Below are 16,814 nucleotides of genomic sequence, written 5' to 3'. Positions count from 1 at the left end.
TCTCTGTCACTTGAGGCTCAGGTAGCCTCGGTGGCACAGAGTGCCTTCTACCAACTTTGGTTGGTGGCCCAGCTTCGCCCCTATCTGGACAGGGATAATCTGGCTTCAGTTATCCATGCTCTGGTAACCTCCAAGTTAGATTACTGCAATGCACTCTATGTGGGGCTGCCTTTGAATATGGTTCGGAAACTGCAGCTTGTGCAAAATGCAGCGGCCAGATTGGTAACAGGGACCAGACGGTCCAAACATATAAAACTGATTCTGGCCGGCTTGCATTGGCTGCCTGTATGTTTCCGAGCTCAATTCAAGGTGCTGTTTTTAACCTATAAAGCCTTACACAGCTTGGGACCACAATACCTGATGGAACGCCTCTCCTGATACGAACCCACCATACACTACACTCAACATCTAAGGCCCTCCTCCGGGTGCCTACTCCGAGGGAAGCTTGGAGGGTGGCAACAAGGGAGAGGGCCTTCTCAGTGGTGGCCCCCAAATTATGGAATGATCTCCCTGACGAGGTGCTCCTGGCGCCATCACTGTTATCTTTATGGCACCAGGTCAAGACTTTCCTCTTCTCCCAGGCATTTTAGCATGTGTTTTTAAATTTTTTAAATTGTGTTTTAAATTGTTTTTAGAAGATGTGTTTTAAATTTGTGTATTTGTTTTTAATGTTTTTAGTTACTGTAAACCGCCCAGAGAGCTTCGGCTATGGGGCGGTGTATAAATACAAACAGTAAAATAAAATAAATAAATAAATAAGAACACTGAGTGTGAAGCATCACTATCGTTTGTTTTTGCCTTGGTTCCAGCTCTTGCTGGTGATCTTCTTGTGCGAGATTGATTATTTCATTAAGAAGTGCTCAGGGCCAGAACAGGAGGAGCTGCTGTTGTCAGAAATCCAAGCCATGAGGCCATGAAGGCTGGGTTAAGCAGGAAGCAAGCTAGCCTAAAGGCAATGAAAACACAAGGCAATGGGCATGTACATAAATGGAAAGGTGGGATATTTAAAAATTACAAGAATGAGGCACAACAGCACAGACTAATTTTTGTTTTGAAAACACACAACTCAGTGCATAAAGGTTACAGCAGTTGGGGCTTTTTAGTTTAGAGAAAAGGCGAGTAAGAGGCCAAATGATAGAAATGTATAGGTATGATGAAAGTAGATAAAAGTTTTTCTCTCTATCTCATTAGAACTCAGAGATATCCAATGAAGCTGAGCGTTAGATCTGGGACAGACAAAATAAAGTACTTCTTCACGCGGCGCAGTTAAACTACAGAATTCACTCCCACAAGAGGCAGTGATGGCAACCAATTTGGATGGCTTTTAAAAAGGATTAGACAAATTCCTGGAGGATAAGGCTATCCGCGGCTACCAACCCTGATTGTTATGTTCTATCTCAGTATGCTTCAGAATACTAGTTGCTGGAAATTGTGGGGGGCGGGTGTTCTTGCACTCAGGTCCCGCTTGTGGGCTTTTCATAGGCATCTTCTTGGCTCCTGTGAGAACAGGATACTGGACTAGATGGGCCACTGGCCTGATCCAGCAGGTTTTTCTTATGTTGACCTGTTGACTGGCTGTATTCCAATAGTTGAGGATGGCTTATTATACCCTTTCCCAACCTGGTACCCTCTGGATGCTTTGGACTATAATTCCCATCATTCCCTAGCCTTTGGCCATGTTGGCTGGGGCTGATGGGAGTTGCAGAACAAAACAGTTTGAGAGCACCAGGCTGGGAAAAATGGAAATGGACTGCCTTCAAGTTGATTCCGACTTATGGGCGACCCTATGAATAGGGTTTTCATGGTAGGCAGTATTCAGAGGGGGGTTACCATTGCCTTCCTCTGAGGCTGACAGGCAGTGACTGGCCCAGGGTCACCCAGTGAGCTTCATGGCTGTGTGGGGATTTGAACCCTGGTCTCCCAGGTCGTAGTCCGACACCTTAACCACTACACCACACTGGCTGGGAAGGGCTGGGTTATTACCTTTGACTACGCTTTCTCTGCTGTTGGCTCAGTGGGGTTTTAGCTGAGGCCTCTGCAACTTGTGATCCACCAAACTGATCACAACCCAGCAACCATATATTGTGGTCTGCCAGACATTTGTCAAACCCCCCCAGCATTTTTGTGGTCCCACATCTCACATCCATTCCACACTATTAATTTAAAGCAGTCTTACACCACTTTAATAGTCATGGCGTCCCCCCAAGAATCCTGGGAACTGCAGTTTGTTAAGTGTGCTGGGAATTGTAGCTCTGGGAGAGGTCTCCGAACAACTCTCAGCACTTGTTACAAAGTTCCCAGGATTTTGGGGGGAAGCTAAGACTGTTAAAATGGTATAAGACTGCTTTGAATGTATGGTGTGGATGCGACCCCAGGCAGGAGATTTATCAAGTCCCAGGTGGTCTAAAAATCATAGCTAATGGGCTGTATCAGGACTGGAGAGTCAGGAATAATGCAGGTTGCCAAACCAGAAGCACATAATTCTGTACAGCTGCCATCTATTTGGTAGGCAGATGTCCAGTTAATAGCTCAGAATAGTTGGTGGGTTGCAGTTAATGATGATTTGGGGATAGTTGGGAATGTTTCTGTGTTTGAATGAGATGCCCATCAGAGCTGGGAGTTTCTCTCTCTCTCTCTCTCTCTCTCTCTCACACACACACACACACACACACACACACACACACACAGAGAGAGAGAGAGAGAGAGAGAGAGAGAGAGAGAGAGAGAGAGAGAGAAGGAGAAGAGCAGATGTGTAACTGTGTATGTGAAAGAAAAGGAGTTTGGAACAGGCAGCAGGAGAACTGTTGTGCACTGACTGAAAGCACTTTAGGGGTGCATGGCCTTTCTGTGGGGATCTGAGGCAGGAGTGTATCAGGAGTGTCTGCTGTTCACCCTCACTTATGCTCTGCTTAAATAAGGCCAGTATGATAAAAAATCTCCAGTGGTGTTAGCCATCTAAAGCACAGTTCTTCATCCTTGAGTCCCTGGATGCTGTTGGACTATAACTCCCATCCTCCCTGACCATTGGCTAAACTGGCTGGGGATGATGGGAGTTTTAGTCAGGGGTGTAGTTGTTCAGGGTCTTGGAGGGTCTTAGATCCCTTTATTTTTTGGGTGCAGGGTCCCAGCAGGATCCCTGTCTCCAACATCCTATGAGCCCATCAGTACAAAAGGGGAGTGTGTTAGCCACTGAGAAAAGTCTTTTATCATGCTTCCTTATCCTTTCCCAGAAGGCATTCACAAGGATCTCATTCTCAACCCAGCAGCAAAAAAGGGTGGTGGTGGCTGTGACTATCATGAAGGGACCCTGCACTTCTGAATTTGCTACTATGCTACTGGTTTTAGTCCAACAACATCTGGGGGTCCAAGGCTGAAGAAGGCTAATCTGAACGATACCAAACATGGCTAGTACTGCCCCTTGGGACTTCTCACCAAGTGGGGATTTATAGTATTTTATTAGTTTTATTTGGCAAGATTTACATTTATATCACTTAAACGACAAAAATCTCTAAAGTGGTTTACATAACACAATATAAAATATTCATTAAAATACCAAAAACAAAACATTAAAAACCAACTAACATAAAGTTTATCTAAATATAAATTAATATAAATAAAACAAAATATAAATAAAATCAGCAGTTTTAAAAACAAATATGTGTAACAGAGAGTGCTGTCACACAATCTGCTTACTGGGCATTCATCCTGATTTGTTCGCAGGGAGATCGTTGGCTATTTAATGAATATTCATTCTGATTTGATTGCAGGGAGGCTAGAGGATCAAAGCAAATGTCATTCCACACCTTCTAGCGTGATTTCCTTACTACAAAAAAGCCAGATCTTTTGGGAAAGTTGGTTTGTTGCACAAGATCTCCCAGTCAATTATAATTATGCAACCTGAATGTGATTGAAACCCACCCGAACATAGTGCCAGTCTGGGAGCACCCAACATTATATGCTAAAACTCCATGTTAAAATAGCAAGCTTGGGTAAAGATAAGAAAAGCATTAAGCCTTATACTGAGATCATGCCTCAGGTTATTCAGGCAGGGCAGCTTCTCCTACTGACCCATTTTAATCCCCATGTGTCAGACATAGATGGCCAAGTGAGCTGCCTGGGCTGAGCTTGGTGTGACTTCTGTAACTCCAGATGGAGGTAGAGGAGGCTAACCTCCCTAAGCCAAATGCTGATAAATGCCAAAATCATAAAAATACATTAAAAAACACACACAACCAGTCAAAAGCTCTCCCACCCAGGGTTTAAACCAGGTAAACTATTTTTAATGCTGGGGGTGTGCTTTGAAACCCAGGAGGAAAAAGATCTGGCTGGCTGTCATTGGAAAGAAAACACTGGGCTAACTAGCTGGACCTGATTCAACGAGGCAATTCTTATGAGATAATAATAAATTTGGGAAGGCCTTTGAGCATATATAGGCTGTGTACATTCACACCATATATTCAAAGCACATTGCTTCCTCCAAAGAATCCTGAGAACTGTGTTAAGGCTCCTACTAGGAGAAAGGGAAAGATAGAAATCTAATAAATAAATAAATAAAGGGTGCTGCAAATTGTAGCTCTGTGAGGGGGTAACCTGGTAAACTACAATTCCCAGGATTCTTGGGGAGAAGCAATGTGCTTTAAATGTCTTTTCCCTCCCTACTAAGGCTGCCATCTTTGTTTCTGACAAGAGACCTGTGCCTTTAGCATGCATGACAGACAAATTTAAGAGATGCAAACTTTTTTTTTAACTTTGATGGGGAAAACATAACTGGTTTCTGCTTATCATATAACTGTTAAAAGCAGAGAAGTCCTGCTAGAGAGAAACATCAAAATGTTTAGTTATTCTCCACCATGTACCCACAACTAATCCTCAGTAGGTTGGCTACTTACACACTGCCAAAACAAAAGAGGAAACACATCACTAAAGAAGAGAGCAAAAGAGGCCACAGATATGCATAAAATGTGCATGTGCTGATTTATATGTATCGTTGCACAGGGAGAAATCATTACTACAATTTAAATAGAAATGCATCTCACCATAGAGGGGAAGACTGCGACTAGGTGACCTGGGTATGATTACTCAGTCTCTGCAGTCCAGATGCTATTGATGGGCAACTTCAGAGCCCGCGCTCTCCCTTCTTAGGGCCATCTTTAAACCAGATTTGGGAGTCACCAGACAGCCTTTTAAATAAAGGACTCCTTCGAACAGAAGAAGACAGCCAGTGTGGTGTAGTGGTTAGTGTTGTACTACAACCTGGGAGACCAGGGTTCAAATCCCCACACAGCCATGAAGCTCACTGGGTGACCTTGGGCCAGTCACTGCCTGTCAGCCTCAGAGGAAGGCAATGGTAAACCCCCTCTGAATACTGCTTACCATGAAAATGCTATTCATAGGGTCGCCATAAGTCGGAATTGACTTGAAGGCAGTCCATTTCCATTTCCGAACAGAAGACCGTCCTCTGACAGCCATTCAAATAGAGGATTGCCCTCTGTAAAAAGTAGGGCACAGGGTCACCCAAATCCCCAGACAAAATCCTAATTTTAAAGGAAAGGGTCTCTAGGGGCATGGCTTCACCTTCTAAGTATGCTTGAATCCTGGTTCCTCTCATTACAGAAATTAAACAGCACTAAACGCTCTTCTTTCTTACTCCACTTAAAAAGAATATCCTTACTTCCTTATTCTAGTAACTCTTCCTGCTTGTTTTCAAATTAGCAACCTTATATCAATTGGATCCATTTATCAGTATCCCTTCTGCTAGCAGCCCATTCCTATGATTGTCTACTCAGAATAGAAGCAGGGCCACCTTTTCCAACCGGATTTACTATCAAAATGTGCCTAACACTGTAGCCAGGGAGCCTGATTGTAGGCATGTATATTAAATTGGAAGTAAGTCTTACTGAGGTTAGTATCTTACTCCAGTGCCAAGTAACTAACTTTACCGCCTGAGCCAATGCATCCTTACTCAGAAGTAAGGCCCACAGAGTTCAGTAGAGGTTACTCTCAAATAAAGGCACCATTATAGTCATGAATCTAAGAAGTGCCTTTGCGGATTAGACCAGAGATCCATCCAGTCCAGCCTCATTGCTTCCGACAGTGGTCAGTTGTATGCTTCTGAAAAGCCCACAAGGTGGGCATGAAGGCAATAGCCCTCCCCCCCCCCGTTTATCTCCTACCAGACGGTATTCACAGAAGTGTACTGCTCCTGCCTCTGGAGATTCTGGGTTGCAGTCAACTAAGTCCTACTCAGAGTAGACCCATTGAAATGAATGAACCTAAGTTAATCATGATCATTAACTTCAATGAGTTCATTGAGTAGGGCAAGTGTTGAATACCGCCCTCTATTTATTAATAATTTTATTTACTACATTTGTAATCTTGCTTTTCCTCCAATGAGCCCAAGGAACAATGTACATTCTCCCACCAGATTTATCCTCACAATGTCCCTGTGAGGTAGGCTGATTTTTGTTGTTTTTATTTGGTTTTAAATTGTATTGCTTGGAAATCCACCTTGGGATCTTCGAGTGGAGGGAATAAATCCAAGCAAGCAAGTAATAGTTATTATTTCTTGAATTTCTTATCCACCCTTCACCATAATGTCCTAGGCCAGACTGCAACAATAGAAAAAGACTAAAATCCATTAAAATATCTTACAGAGTAACTGATTGTCATCAGAATTGATATGTAACCATCAGTTGCTTCAGATGTCGTGTGAGGACTTATGTTTTTATCTAGACTTTCTCTGACCCGTAAGAGAAATGTTTGCAGGGCAGCGCCAAAGGGGGAGGCAAGCATCCCCCTCAAACAATGAGCTCACCCCCACCTAGCATTTTTCACTCACCTAGAAATATACTTTGCCTCATCTGTCGTCGTCGTCCCCCCCCCGCGAAAAAAAATTCTGGTGTCATTGCTGCATGCTTGAATCTTAATTTGTTTTATTCACGTTTATGTTTTTATATTGCTGTTTTACTGGTAATAGGTTCTGTTCTTTTTTTAATGACATATGCTTTTTTAGACCGTACTCCACTGATATTTTTTTAAATAGTAAGCTGTATATAAATGCTTTTAAATAAAAAAAAATAAAGAATAGGCTGAGAAAGGGTGACTGGCCCATGACCCAGCACCATCCAAAAAACTTCACGCACATACACACGCGAATTCTACAGCTGAGATGCAACTTATTTTGCCTGCCCTTACTGTAGCCTTCCATCCCGCAAGCAGCAGCAGTACCTACGTCCGATCCCACCTCGTCCTTTTCCTGCTTCCTATTTTACGCATAGTCACATGTTTGGGAAAAAGACGGCGATACAAACAAACAAACCCAATCCCTTCGTAGTGAATGGAGCTGAAATGCGAGACGCGCGTTATCCAGGCCGTGACCGGACTTTGGGCCTGAATTATGGAGCCTGAGATATCTCTTTAAAAGGCTAATCGCTCTTCCTTCCATTCCCCCCCTTCTCTCTGGTTTGTTTTAATGGGGGGTGGGGTGGGCTAGCAGAAACGTATCATTTCCTAGCCTTTTATCTCTCTTGCATAAAAAAAGGTTTCTGATCCGTCTGTCCCTGCCAAGCACGTTAAAATGGAGGGGAGGGGCGACAAAAGACAAGGCAAAAACAGGGAGTGAAAGCTCAGAGAATCACTCTGCTAGGAAATCGTTGCCTTGGCTCTCGCTGGGCCCTGCAGATTATTCCTCTCTGCCCGTTTTCGAGAGAGTCATCCGCTCCGATCCCCTTCGCGCCCATGTTCCAACGTGGAAAGAAAGGACGAGGTGGCGGCGGTGTGGGGAAATCCTCCTTCGTTTCCCCCCACTCCCGACTTTGCGGACGTTGCTGCAAAGTGTGACACAAAAGAGGCTTTAAGAACGTGAAATCGACTCAGATTTCCAGCCATTTACTTGCTGAGCTCTCGGGATATCTTTATCAGCCTGTCTCGGATCGATTGAGAGAGAGAGAGAGAGAGAGAGAGATCTGCCTGCAGAAAAAAGACAGCGCAAAAGGGGGCTGGCGGAGGAGGAGGGAAAAGAGGGAACAGGAGGAGGAGGAGAGGAATATAGGCAGTCAGAGGGAGGGGGAAAGGCTACGGGGGTAGCAACAGCCCTGCTTTCCGCCTCCGACCGTAGCCAAACCTTTCAGCACCCGGCGAGCCTTACTTCGAGCACGGGGAGATCGACTTGAATTTTTAATATATTGTATATATATATATATTTCTTTTCTTCCACCACCATCCGGCCCGATTCCCGTTCTTCACTCTTCCGTTTGCTGCTTGGTTTCGCTTTAAGACTCAGTTCAGGAAGAGGAGAGAGGAAAGAAAAGCAGTGAGTGAGCGAGCGAGAGAATGGTGCATGATCGCACAGGGGAGAGGGGAGATTTCCTGCTGCTTTTTTTGGACGGAGGAGTTGATGGTTCCAAGGGGAGCGCCAACCGGTCGGGGCTAGTTGGTTAGGTCCCCCGCCTTTTCCCGCACCCCGTTAATATTATAAACACTGACATTGGGGAAAGGATTGGGAAAAGCTTCGAAGGATGTTGATGTGGAGTTAAAAAAAAAACAGTTTCCCCCCTTTCCTCCCCTCTTTCCTTCCAGCTCTGGTGTAAAAGAAGCTGAACTCCTTTTGTTTGGGAAGTTTTCTTTCGCCCAGCATTTGCTAAAGGGGGGGGGGGAGAGGCGAGAGGACTCCCGAGCCACCATGGCGTCTGTTTTTACCAATGGACCCTGCATTCAAAGCGAAGCCGAAGTGGTTCACCTCTCCAGGAGCTTGGAAGTGGGCACAGTGATGACTTTGTTTTACTCCAAAAAGTCCCAGAGGCCGGAAAGGAAAACGTTCCAGGTGAAGTTGGAAACCAGGCAGATCATTTGGAGCAGAGGATCGGACAAAATCGAAGGCGCGAGTAAGTGGTTTGGTTTATTAAAACATGCATAACTAAATTGAAGGGAGCAGCGTCTGAGTGTAAGGCAATGAGCATATTCATACCTTTTTGACGCTTTATCGTTCTTTGGGTTGAGGCTGCAGTCCTAAAGCACGCGTAACTAGGGAAGAAGGATCCAGTTGACACAACTGGACTTACCTCTAAGTAGATGTACATGGGGTTGTAAGCTTAGCTCCTGTTTGAATGAATTCACGCTCTCTCTAATATAGGGGATGCAACTGAATTAACAAATGCATTCATATTAATTCCCAGCCGCCGCCACGCTGCTTTGTTTTGCAAATACCTTTGTTTTGCAAATACCTCTCCAAATGTTCACTGGGTTGTTAATCTGCACATATCGATGTTAGCCATTTGTGGCACATAAACGGACTAAAAAAGGGGAGGGCAGAAATCTGAATTGGTCACCTGCGGAAATCCTTACCAGAGTGGTGACAAGCTGGGGGTTATTTACATATATGCATTCTGAAGAGTAACTTGAAGTTTTAGAAGAATGACTATCACCGGTGTGATGCGGTCATTAGAGTGTATGATTTAGGTTTGGGCTATTTATTTATTTATTTAATTTATGAGTTGCTTTACACAAGAACAGTCCCAAAGCAACTTGCAGAATCACACCTCATACAAAAAAAAATAAAACAGCATTTGAGATATACATTAGAAGTGGTCACCCAACAAGTATACTTCTAAAAAAACCTTCCTTCCTGCTCACCTAAAGGATAATCACAACAGAAACCAAGAGAATGCCCATTGAAATCGCAGCAAGAACAATGACCATGTCAGCACCTTAAAAACTGGGAAAGCAAAAAGTGTCTTTGCCTGGAGCTGAAGGGATCACTGTCAAGGCTAGGCCAGTTTCTCTGGGGTGAGCATTCCACAAACAGAATTGCCACTAAAAAGGCCTCTTCTCTCATAGTCATTTTCTGGACTTCTCCCAGAGGGGTCACCTGGAAAAGGGCCTCAAATGACTATTTCAGGATCCCAGCAACATCATATGGGGAGAGGCAGACCATGAGGTTTTGTAAGGCAATATAAGTCAAAACCAGCACTTTAAATCGGGCTCAGAAGTGAATTGGCAACCAGTGTAGCCGCACCAGAATGTGTGATATGTTTGGACTGCCTACTGCATATTAATAATCTGGTTGCTGAATTCTGCTGGGTTCTTCTTCTGGCACAAAGATTATTAGCTGATATTGGGCCAGTCAGTATTTCTCAGCCTAATCTATCCCACAGGACTGTTGTGGGGGTGTGAAAACGCTTCTCTTCCTAGAACACAAATTATGGCATTCCCTGTTACATGATGGGGTGATATTTACTGGCTCTTGTAGGGGACTAATAGCCTTGGCCTCGTACCCAACGTTGCTGAGGAATTCCAAGAAACCAAAAAATAATTGCCGTTTTGAAATCAGTAATTAAAATCAGTGCAGTTAAGAACAGTCCACCATCTTGATTAAAAAAATATCCAGTTGTATCCAAACTTGGATGAAAACCTGCTTCTTGATCTCAGGAACTATCAGTAAACTTTGGTTAAAATCAGTGCAGTTTTGAAAGCTTCGGTCTGTCATCTTGATTCAAAATGGTGTCTATTGTATTCAAATATAGACAAAGACCTGCTTCTTGATCTCAGGAACCATTATGCGATATTTGGTTACAATATCTGAAGAGGTATCCAAAGACACAGGGAACAGACAGACAACTTTCTGAGATATATAGTACTGTAGATTAGACAAATTCATGGTTTATCATTGGTGGTGGTAAGCGGACTCGCCATTTCAGAGCCAGTATACCTCTGAATACCACCTACAGGGGGTCCTTGCTCAGGATCATATAACAACTAGTCCTTAAAGACCTATGCTGACTGCCTTTATGGTATCAAGCCTCATTCAGGATTTTGGCTCTAACATACAAAGCTCTGAAAAACGTAGGATCCAGTTACCTGAAGGAATGCCTCCCTTAATATTGCCCTACCTGTGATTTAAGATCTAATGCTTGCTATGCCATTGCCAAGTGAATCCCATGGGGTTGGGACTTGAGACAGGGCCTTCTTAATGATGGTACCCCAGCTATGGAACAGCCTTCTCCCTGATGTTTGACTGGAGCCAACAACAGTTAGTTTTCATCACTGTCTGAAAACTTTCCTTTTCCCCAGGCTTTTGGGGATGAAGTTATCTAAAGGTGTTGGCTTGTACTGAGTGGAAGAGGGGAATGCTGTGTATGCCGCCTTGGGCTCCTGCTGATCAAATAATAAATAAATAAGTATTGTGAATTGCATAATATTGCTTTTATTTTAATATCTTGATCGATTTTATGATGTGTGGTATTTTATTGTTGCCACCCACCCAGAGGTCGCTGAAGATTAGAGAATGGGTGATACAAATTTTACAAATAAATAAATACATAAATGGTGGTGGATGGTTATTGCTTTCGTGCTCTACTTGTTGACATCTGAGTAGCATCTGGTAAACTACTGTAAGAAACAGGAAGCTAGACTAGATACAGTATAAACCAGCAGGGCTCTTCTTATGATAGAAAAAGGTGTGTGCGTCTCTGTGGAACGCATGTGTGATGGATAAGACCCTGTTCATAAATTGATACGGTGACTATATTTAACTGGGCCAACAATTGCTGTTGACAAAAGGGATTCTAGGTTTTCAGGTTGTACACAGTGCTTCCCTACTCTGCCTGGTGATGAATTCTATATTGCCCACAAAGATCACCTGAACTACTTTGTATTTTATACAAGTATTTGTCATGCATGTAAGGTGAGCCACCCAGAGAGCTTCGGCTATGGGGCGGTATACAAATGCAATAAATAAATAAATAAGAAACACATTCAAATTCCAATATACCCTTAGCTGGAGTATGGTGTAAAGATCTGAATAGACCACTTACCAATAGAATATTTTTTTATTTTTTTATTGCATTATAAATATCTCCTCTCCCTCATTCAGATATCCCTCTCTCCCCCCTGCCCTGTTGAGACATCAGAGCTGCAAGAGGAAAATATATTTTCTGGTTTTCTCAAGTTATTTTTATGTATCAATTTTATTTTAGATATATTCATCTTTGTCAAGGGAACTGATCTTTGGCTTTCACGTTCAATATATTTCTACACTTTATTATTTTAGGGGATTTTTAATTTATATTGTAGCACGTTGTAAAAGCAAAAGGGGAAAGTATGGCTTTCAAACCAATGCAAAGCATTTTAAACCTTCTAAGGCTTTCAGTGCAAGCTCCTGATAATTCCTGCAGGCAGAAAACAGTTAACTGGTTGCCTGTAGTAAGTAATATTTGTCTCCAGGTAACAAGACAAAGATTTTGTAAAATGCAAGTTTTTTCTTCTTCCATGGATGTAAGTTAGGTTGTATGAGCAGATTGACTAGTACAAAATTCATTGGGCCAGTAACTTTTCTGGACTCATTTTCATGGCTAGGTTCCTCTGTCAGACACACTATTTCCATATCTCCCAACTTGTAGGTTTTCTTTAATAAACTTCTGTGCATTCTTTACATGCTGAAAGACTGTAGTATTCCATGTAATACAAATGTTAACTGTTCTGTGAACCATTTTTGGCCAGCACTGTCTGCAGCATCAACATTGGAATGAAAAGACGGACAGCGTTGGTCTTAAGTCTGATTCTAACCCCCTTCTGCATCTGCAGGGAAGTTGCTCATACATGAAGTGTTGAGGCCTGGGGTGCTTGAATTTCATGCCAGATAAAATCTAGGGGATGAGCAACTGAGGTAGCAACACCTGTTTTTCTCTCCTTGAGCTAGATATCAATCTGCAAAGCAAAGACAGCAAACAGGCCTGTGGCACCCAAGACTGATAGATATTAACTAATAGGCAAAAAAAAACCCTTGCAGTTTAAGAATGTATCTATGAAATGGAAATGGACTGCCTTCAAGTCGATCCCAACTTATGGCAACCCTACAAATAGGGTTTTCATGGTAAGCGGTATTCAGAGGGGGTTTACCATTGCCTCCTTCCCAGGTCGTAGTCCAGCACCTTAACCACTAACTTTAAAAAGCAGGGAAGTTGGGTGGCTATAGTGAATGCACCAGGGGAGCAGGAGACCTGACCTCCTTTCTGAGATATACTGCCCTACAAATCTGTAAAAATGCAAACACAATTTGGGTTGGTCTTTCACAGTCCAATCCACTTGCTGTGTAGCTTGGGGAAGAATTTGGTAACGTGCCTCTGAACATATGGTGAATGGTGGCAATACCTGCCATCTCCAAAGATGGAGAATTACATTTTTGTATGCTTGTTGGTGTTCTTCCTACTTTGCTTCTTTCCTGTGTTACTACTTTCTATGTTCACCGCCCAGAGAGCTATTGCTAGTCGGGCGGTATATAAATTTAATAAATAATAATAATAATAATACTGTTTCTACAGAGAATCTTAGCTAGAAAATTATATTTCTCTCATTATTCATCATAGAAATCTGTGTCAAATTTATTTTTATTATTTTCAAAGCCTTTTTATTATCCGATGTCATATGATGGTGAAGACAGCCTTTTGTGTTTCAAACTGGAGGTTATATTCTATTTCTATTTTGGGAGCATTAACAGTTGAATCTGAAACTGCAGTTTGACGTAAAATCAGACTGATTACAATGTGTTGCTACTTAAGCAATGACTCTAGCTGTAGGAAAAAACCAAACTTGGCCTGCCCAAGATGCATGTGTTCAGCTGTGCTTAAATCACTCCACTTAAGGAAAGGTGGGCATGGTCAATTAAAAACATAGAGCACACCTAGAATGTTGCTAAAATATATTTCACCTCCCCCTGTTTTATCTTATGCAAACTGAGACACTCCTCATGTCCATTGGAGATTCTTCTGCAGAATAGTCAGTGCCATTATTTCACAGTTGTTTTTGGAGCTTTTTTATTGTAAATTATGCAAAGTGTTGCTGTACTTCACATATTCACAGAAACAGAAGCCAAAGAATGATTTCCTATAGGAAGCTTCACTAAAATTGCAAAGTAAATCAAACATATTTAACGTGACTATCTGAACTATATCAACTGTCTTAATATTGTTGCTTCCTCCCCGCTAAAACAAGATTAACACAGCATATGTCTTCTTTCTGTTATTTGGGCAGATTGCAGGTGTTGCCACCACTCACCATATGCTCAGAGGCATATGTTACCAAATTCTTCCAAGCTACACTGGAAGTGGATTGGACTGTGAAATATTGTGTTTGCATTTTGACACATTTGTAGGGCAGTCCAATATGTCAGAGAGGAGGTCAGATCTCCTGCTCCCCTGGTGCATTCACTATAGCTTTCCAATTTCCCTGCTTTTTAAAGTTTGATAGAAATATCTGTGGGCTGTAGGTACGTTCTTAAACCGCAAGGTTTTTTGCCTATTAGTGAATTTCTCTATTTTTTAATCCGGGAGGTAAGAAATAGGATCCTGTGCAAGTTTGCTGAGAATGGATTGATCATTTGCATGCTTATTGAGTTCAGTAGGATTTACTCCCCTGCAATCATGCTTAGGATAGGTGAAACTGACCATAGGGAATGGGGACTGGAGGAGGAGGAAGGGCAGGGGTAGGGGAGGAGGAAGGGTAGAAGGGAGGAGGGGGATGGGAGCAGGCAGGATGGGGACTGGAGGAGGAGGGCAGGTTTGATCATTTTCATGCTTAGTGAGTTCAGTGGGATTTACTCCCATGCAGGCATGCTTAGGATAGATAAAACTGACCATGGCAGAGGAGGAGAGGAGGGAGGGAAGGAGGGCTGGAGTAGACGGGGAGGAGCAAGAAGGAAGAGAAGAGAGGAGAAATCAAGGAAGAGGAAGGGAGAGGAAAGAAGGAGGGGCAGGGAAGGAGAGGGGATGGGGGAAGGGGAAGGCAGGTATTATCATTTGCATGCTTATTGAGTTCAATGGGATTTACTCCCCTACAGTCATGGTTAGGATAGCTAAAACTGATCATGGGGGAGGAGGAGGGGGAAGGGAGGGGAGGGGGAAGGGGAAGGAGATGGGGAGGGAGGGGCAAAGGAAGGGGGAGGGCAGTTGCAAGAGGGAGGGGGAGGGGAGGGCAGGTTTGATCATTTACATGCTTTTTGAGTTCAGTGAGATTTACTCCTGTGTAATCATGCTTAGGATAGGTGAAACTGACCTAGGAGAGGGGCAGGGAGGGGGGAAGGGAGGAGATTGGGTGGATGGGCACTGAGCAGAGGAAAAGCACCTTTCCTTTCCAAAATTGTGAACAGTATCGTTTTTCAGCGTTTTCCCCTCCTTTTTATTCTACAGCAGGCACATCTGGTCTCCCACCCAAATTTAAACCAAAGCAGGTCCCTGGCCACATCCATACCAGACCTTTATTCCACTTTAGACAGTCATGGCTTTCCCCAAAGAATCCTGGGAAGTGTAGTTGGTGATGGGTGCTGAGAGTTGCTAGGAGACGCCCTGTTCCCCTCACAGAGCTTCAATCAGAGTAGCTGACTGTTAACTCTGGCCATTGGAGCTCTGCCAGGGGCTGACTGTTTTGTGTATCGCCATGAAAATTGAGAGGGTTGTTAAGCAAGCATTTCTTAGTTCAGGACTATAAGTTTTGTAAGGTTTTGCTTTGAAATGATCTTATGGGAAGCATCAGAATGGCATGGGGAGTATTTTCAATTTAACATTGCGGAATGTGAAAAATCCACATTGGCTATAGTATACAGCCACTCTTGTAGCTGTATAATATTGTGACATTTTGTGTGTGTGGTGGTTGTGTGGGAGATAAATAGAAATAGTTGGGCCAAAAGACTGTGAAACTTAAGAATGCTGTTAGGTCTGTGACATTTTTATTGAAAGGACAGATGTGTATCTTATATACATTTCGTGATTTTGGACCCACTATTTACATCCCCCCCTTTGTACCTGTGTGTGTGTGTGTCAGAGAGAGAGAGAGAGACAGAGAGAGAGATTCAAAATATCCAACATACATACAGGCACACATAAGCTTCACTAATTAAGGACAACACTTCAGTCATCTCAGAAAGTGGGCTCTGCTGCAATAAATTTGTTGGTTTTTAAAGTGCTTTTTTCCGCCCTGAAGTAGACTAACATAGCTACCTCTCCTGTAAACTGGGATGCCTCCTTTGCAATGCTTCTTTGTTATCATAGAGTTCTTTGTGGGCATCAGTATTCAATTGAGGCTGGGGAGAATATTGGTCCTTCTTTGCAACACTGTGAGCTGTGAATGATGGGATCCTATTTCTTGTTCTCATAACTGTAAGGTAAGCATGTGCTGCTGGGCAAGTTTCCATGCCCATGGGTGATCTCCTAGATACTTTGAGTGGGCAAGAATTAAATTGGTTAGTCTGGAGTTTGTAAGGGATTAGAATATTTTCTTGTCTGGTAGGCGCTCTGAATTGAAGATGATGGATTGAAATGAACTATGGATAGTTTAAGTAGGGTTGCTTGTTCAAGATATGCTTGGGGTGAGTCATCCGATCTTTGCGGTCACATTCACATGCAACGCTAAGCCAGAAAGCATGGTTTATCAAACCATACTTTGCATGCAAGAACTCCACCATTGCTCTTCCATTCCTTGTGTGGGAAAAACAAACCATGAAGTTGCTGGTTTAGCATTACTTCTGAACCCAGAGTCATAATTTGTTCCACCCAAACAACCATGGTTGGTGGCCATCCTGAAGCATGCTGTCAGGTTAGTGCAGTGGTTACCAAACTTTCCCCCCCACAGGCGACCTGAAAATTGCTGAGGATGTTGGCGGACCATTTAATTCTTTTCTGCCTGTTGTAGCAATTGTGATGCACTGTGGTAGATGCTGTGTGATTTTTAATTGTATTTTTATAGACATGCCACAGGCCACCTGAACAAAGCTAATGACCACCACTAGTTCATGGACCTCAGTTTGGGAACCCCAGGTTTAGTGATCA

General features: G+C 43.1%; 1 protein-coding gene across 1 annotated transcript in view; it reads left to right on the top strand.

Annotated features, from left to right (window-relative positions):
- Positions 1-7,545: 7,545 nt before the first annotated feature.
- The window catches only part of PLCG1 (phospholipase C gamma 1), a 134,436-nt gene continuing 125,167 nt past the window's right edge, over positions 7,546-16,814 (top strand). Inside the window, exons 1-2 of the mRNA XM_061631490.1 lie at positions 7,546-8,311; positions 8,578-8,882. Coding sequence (XP_061487474.1) covers positions 8,681-8,882 — 202 coding nt within the window. The 5' untranslated portion in view covers positions 7,546-8,311; positions 8,578-8,680. The remainder of the gene's footprint in view (positions 8,312-8,577; positions 8,883-16,814) is intronic.

The sequence above is a fragment of the Rhineura floridana genome, chromosome 6 (assembly GCF_030035675.1).
Source record: "Rhineura floridana isolate rRhiFlo1 chromosome 6, rRhiFlo1.hap2, whole genome shotgun sequence".
Lineage (NCBI taxonomy): Eukaryota > Metazoa > Chordata > Lepidosauria > Squamata > Rhineuridae > Rhineura > Rhineura floridana.
This window is presented reverse-complemented; position numbering and strand designations above follow the sequence as displayed.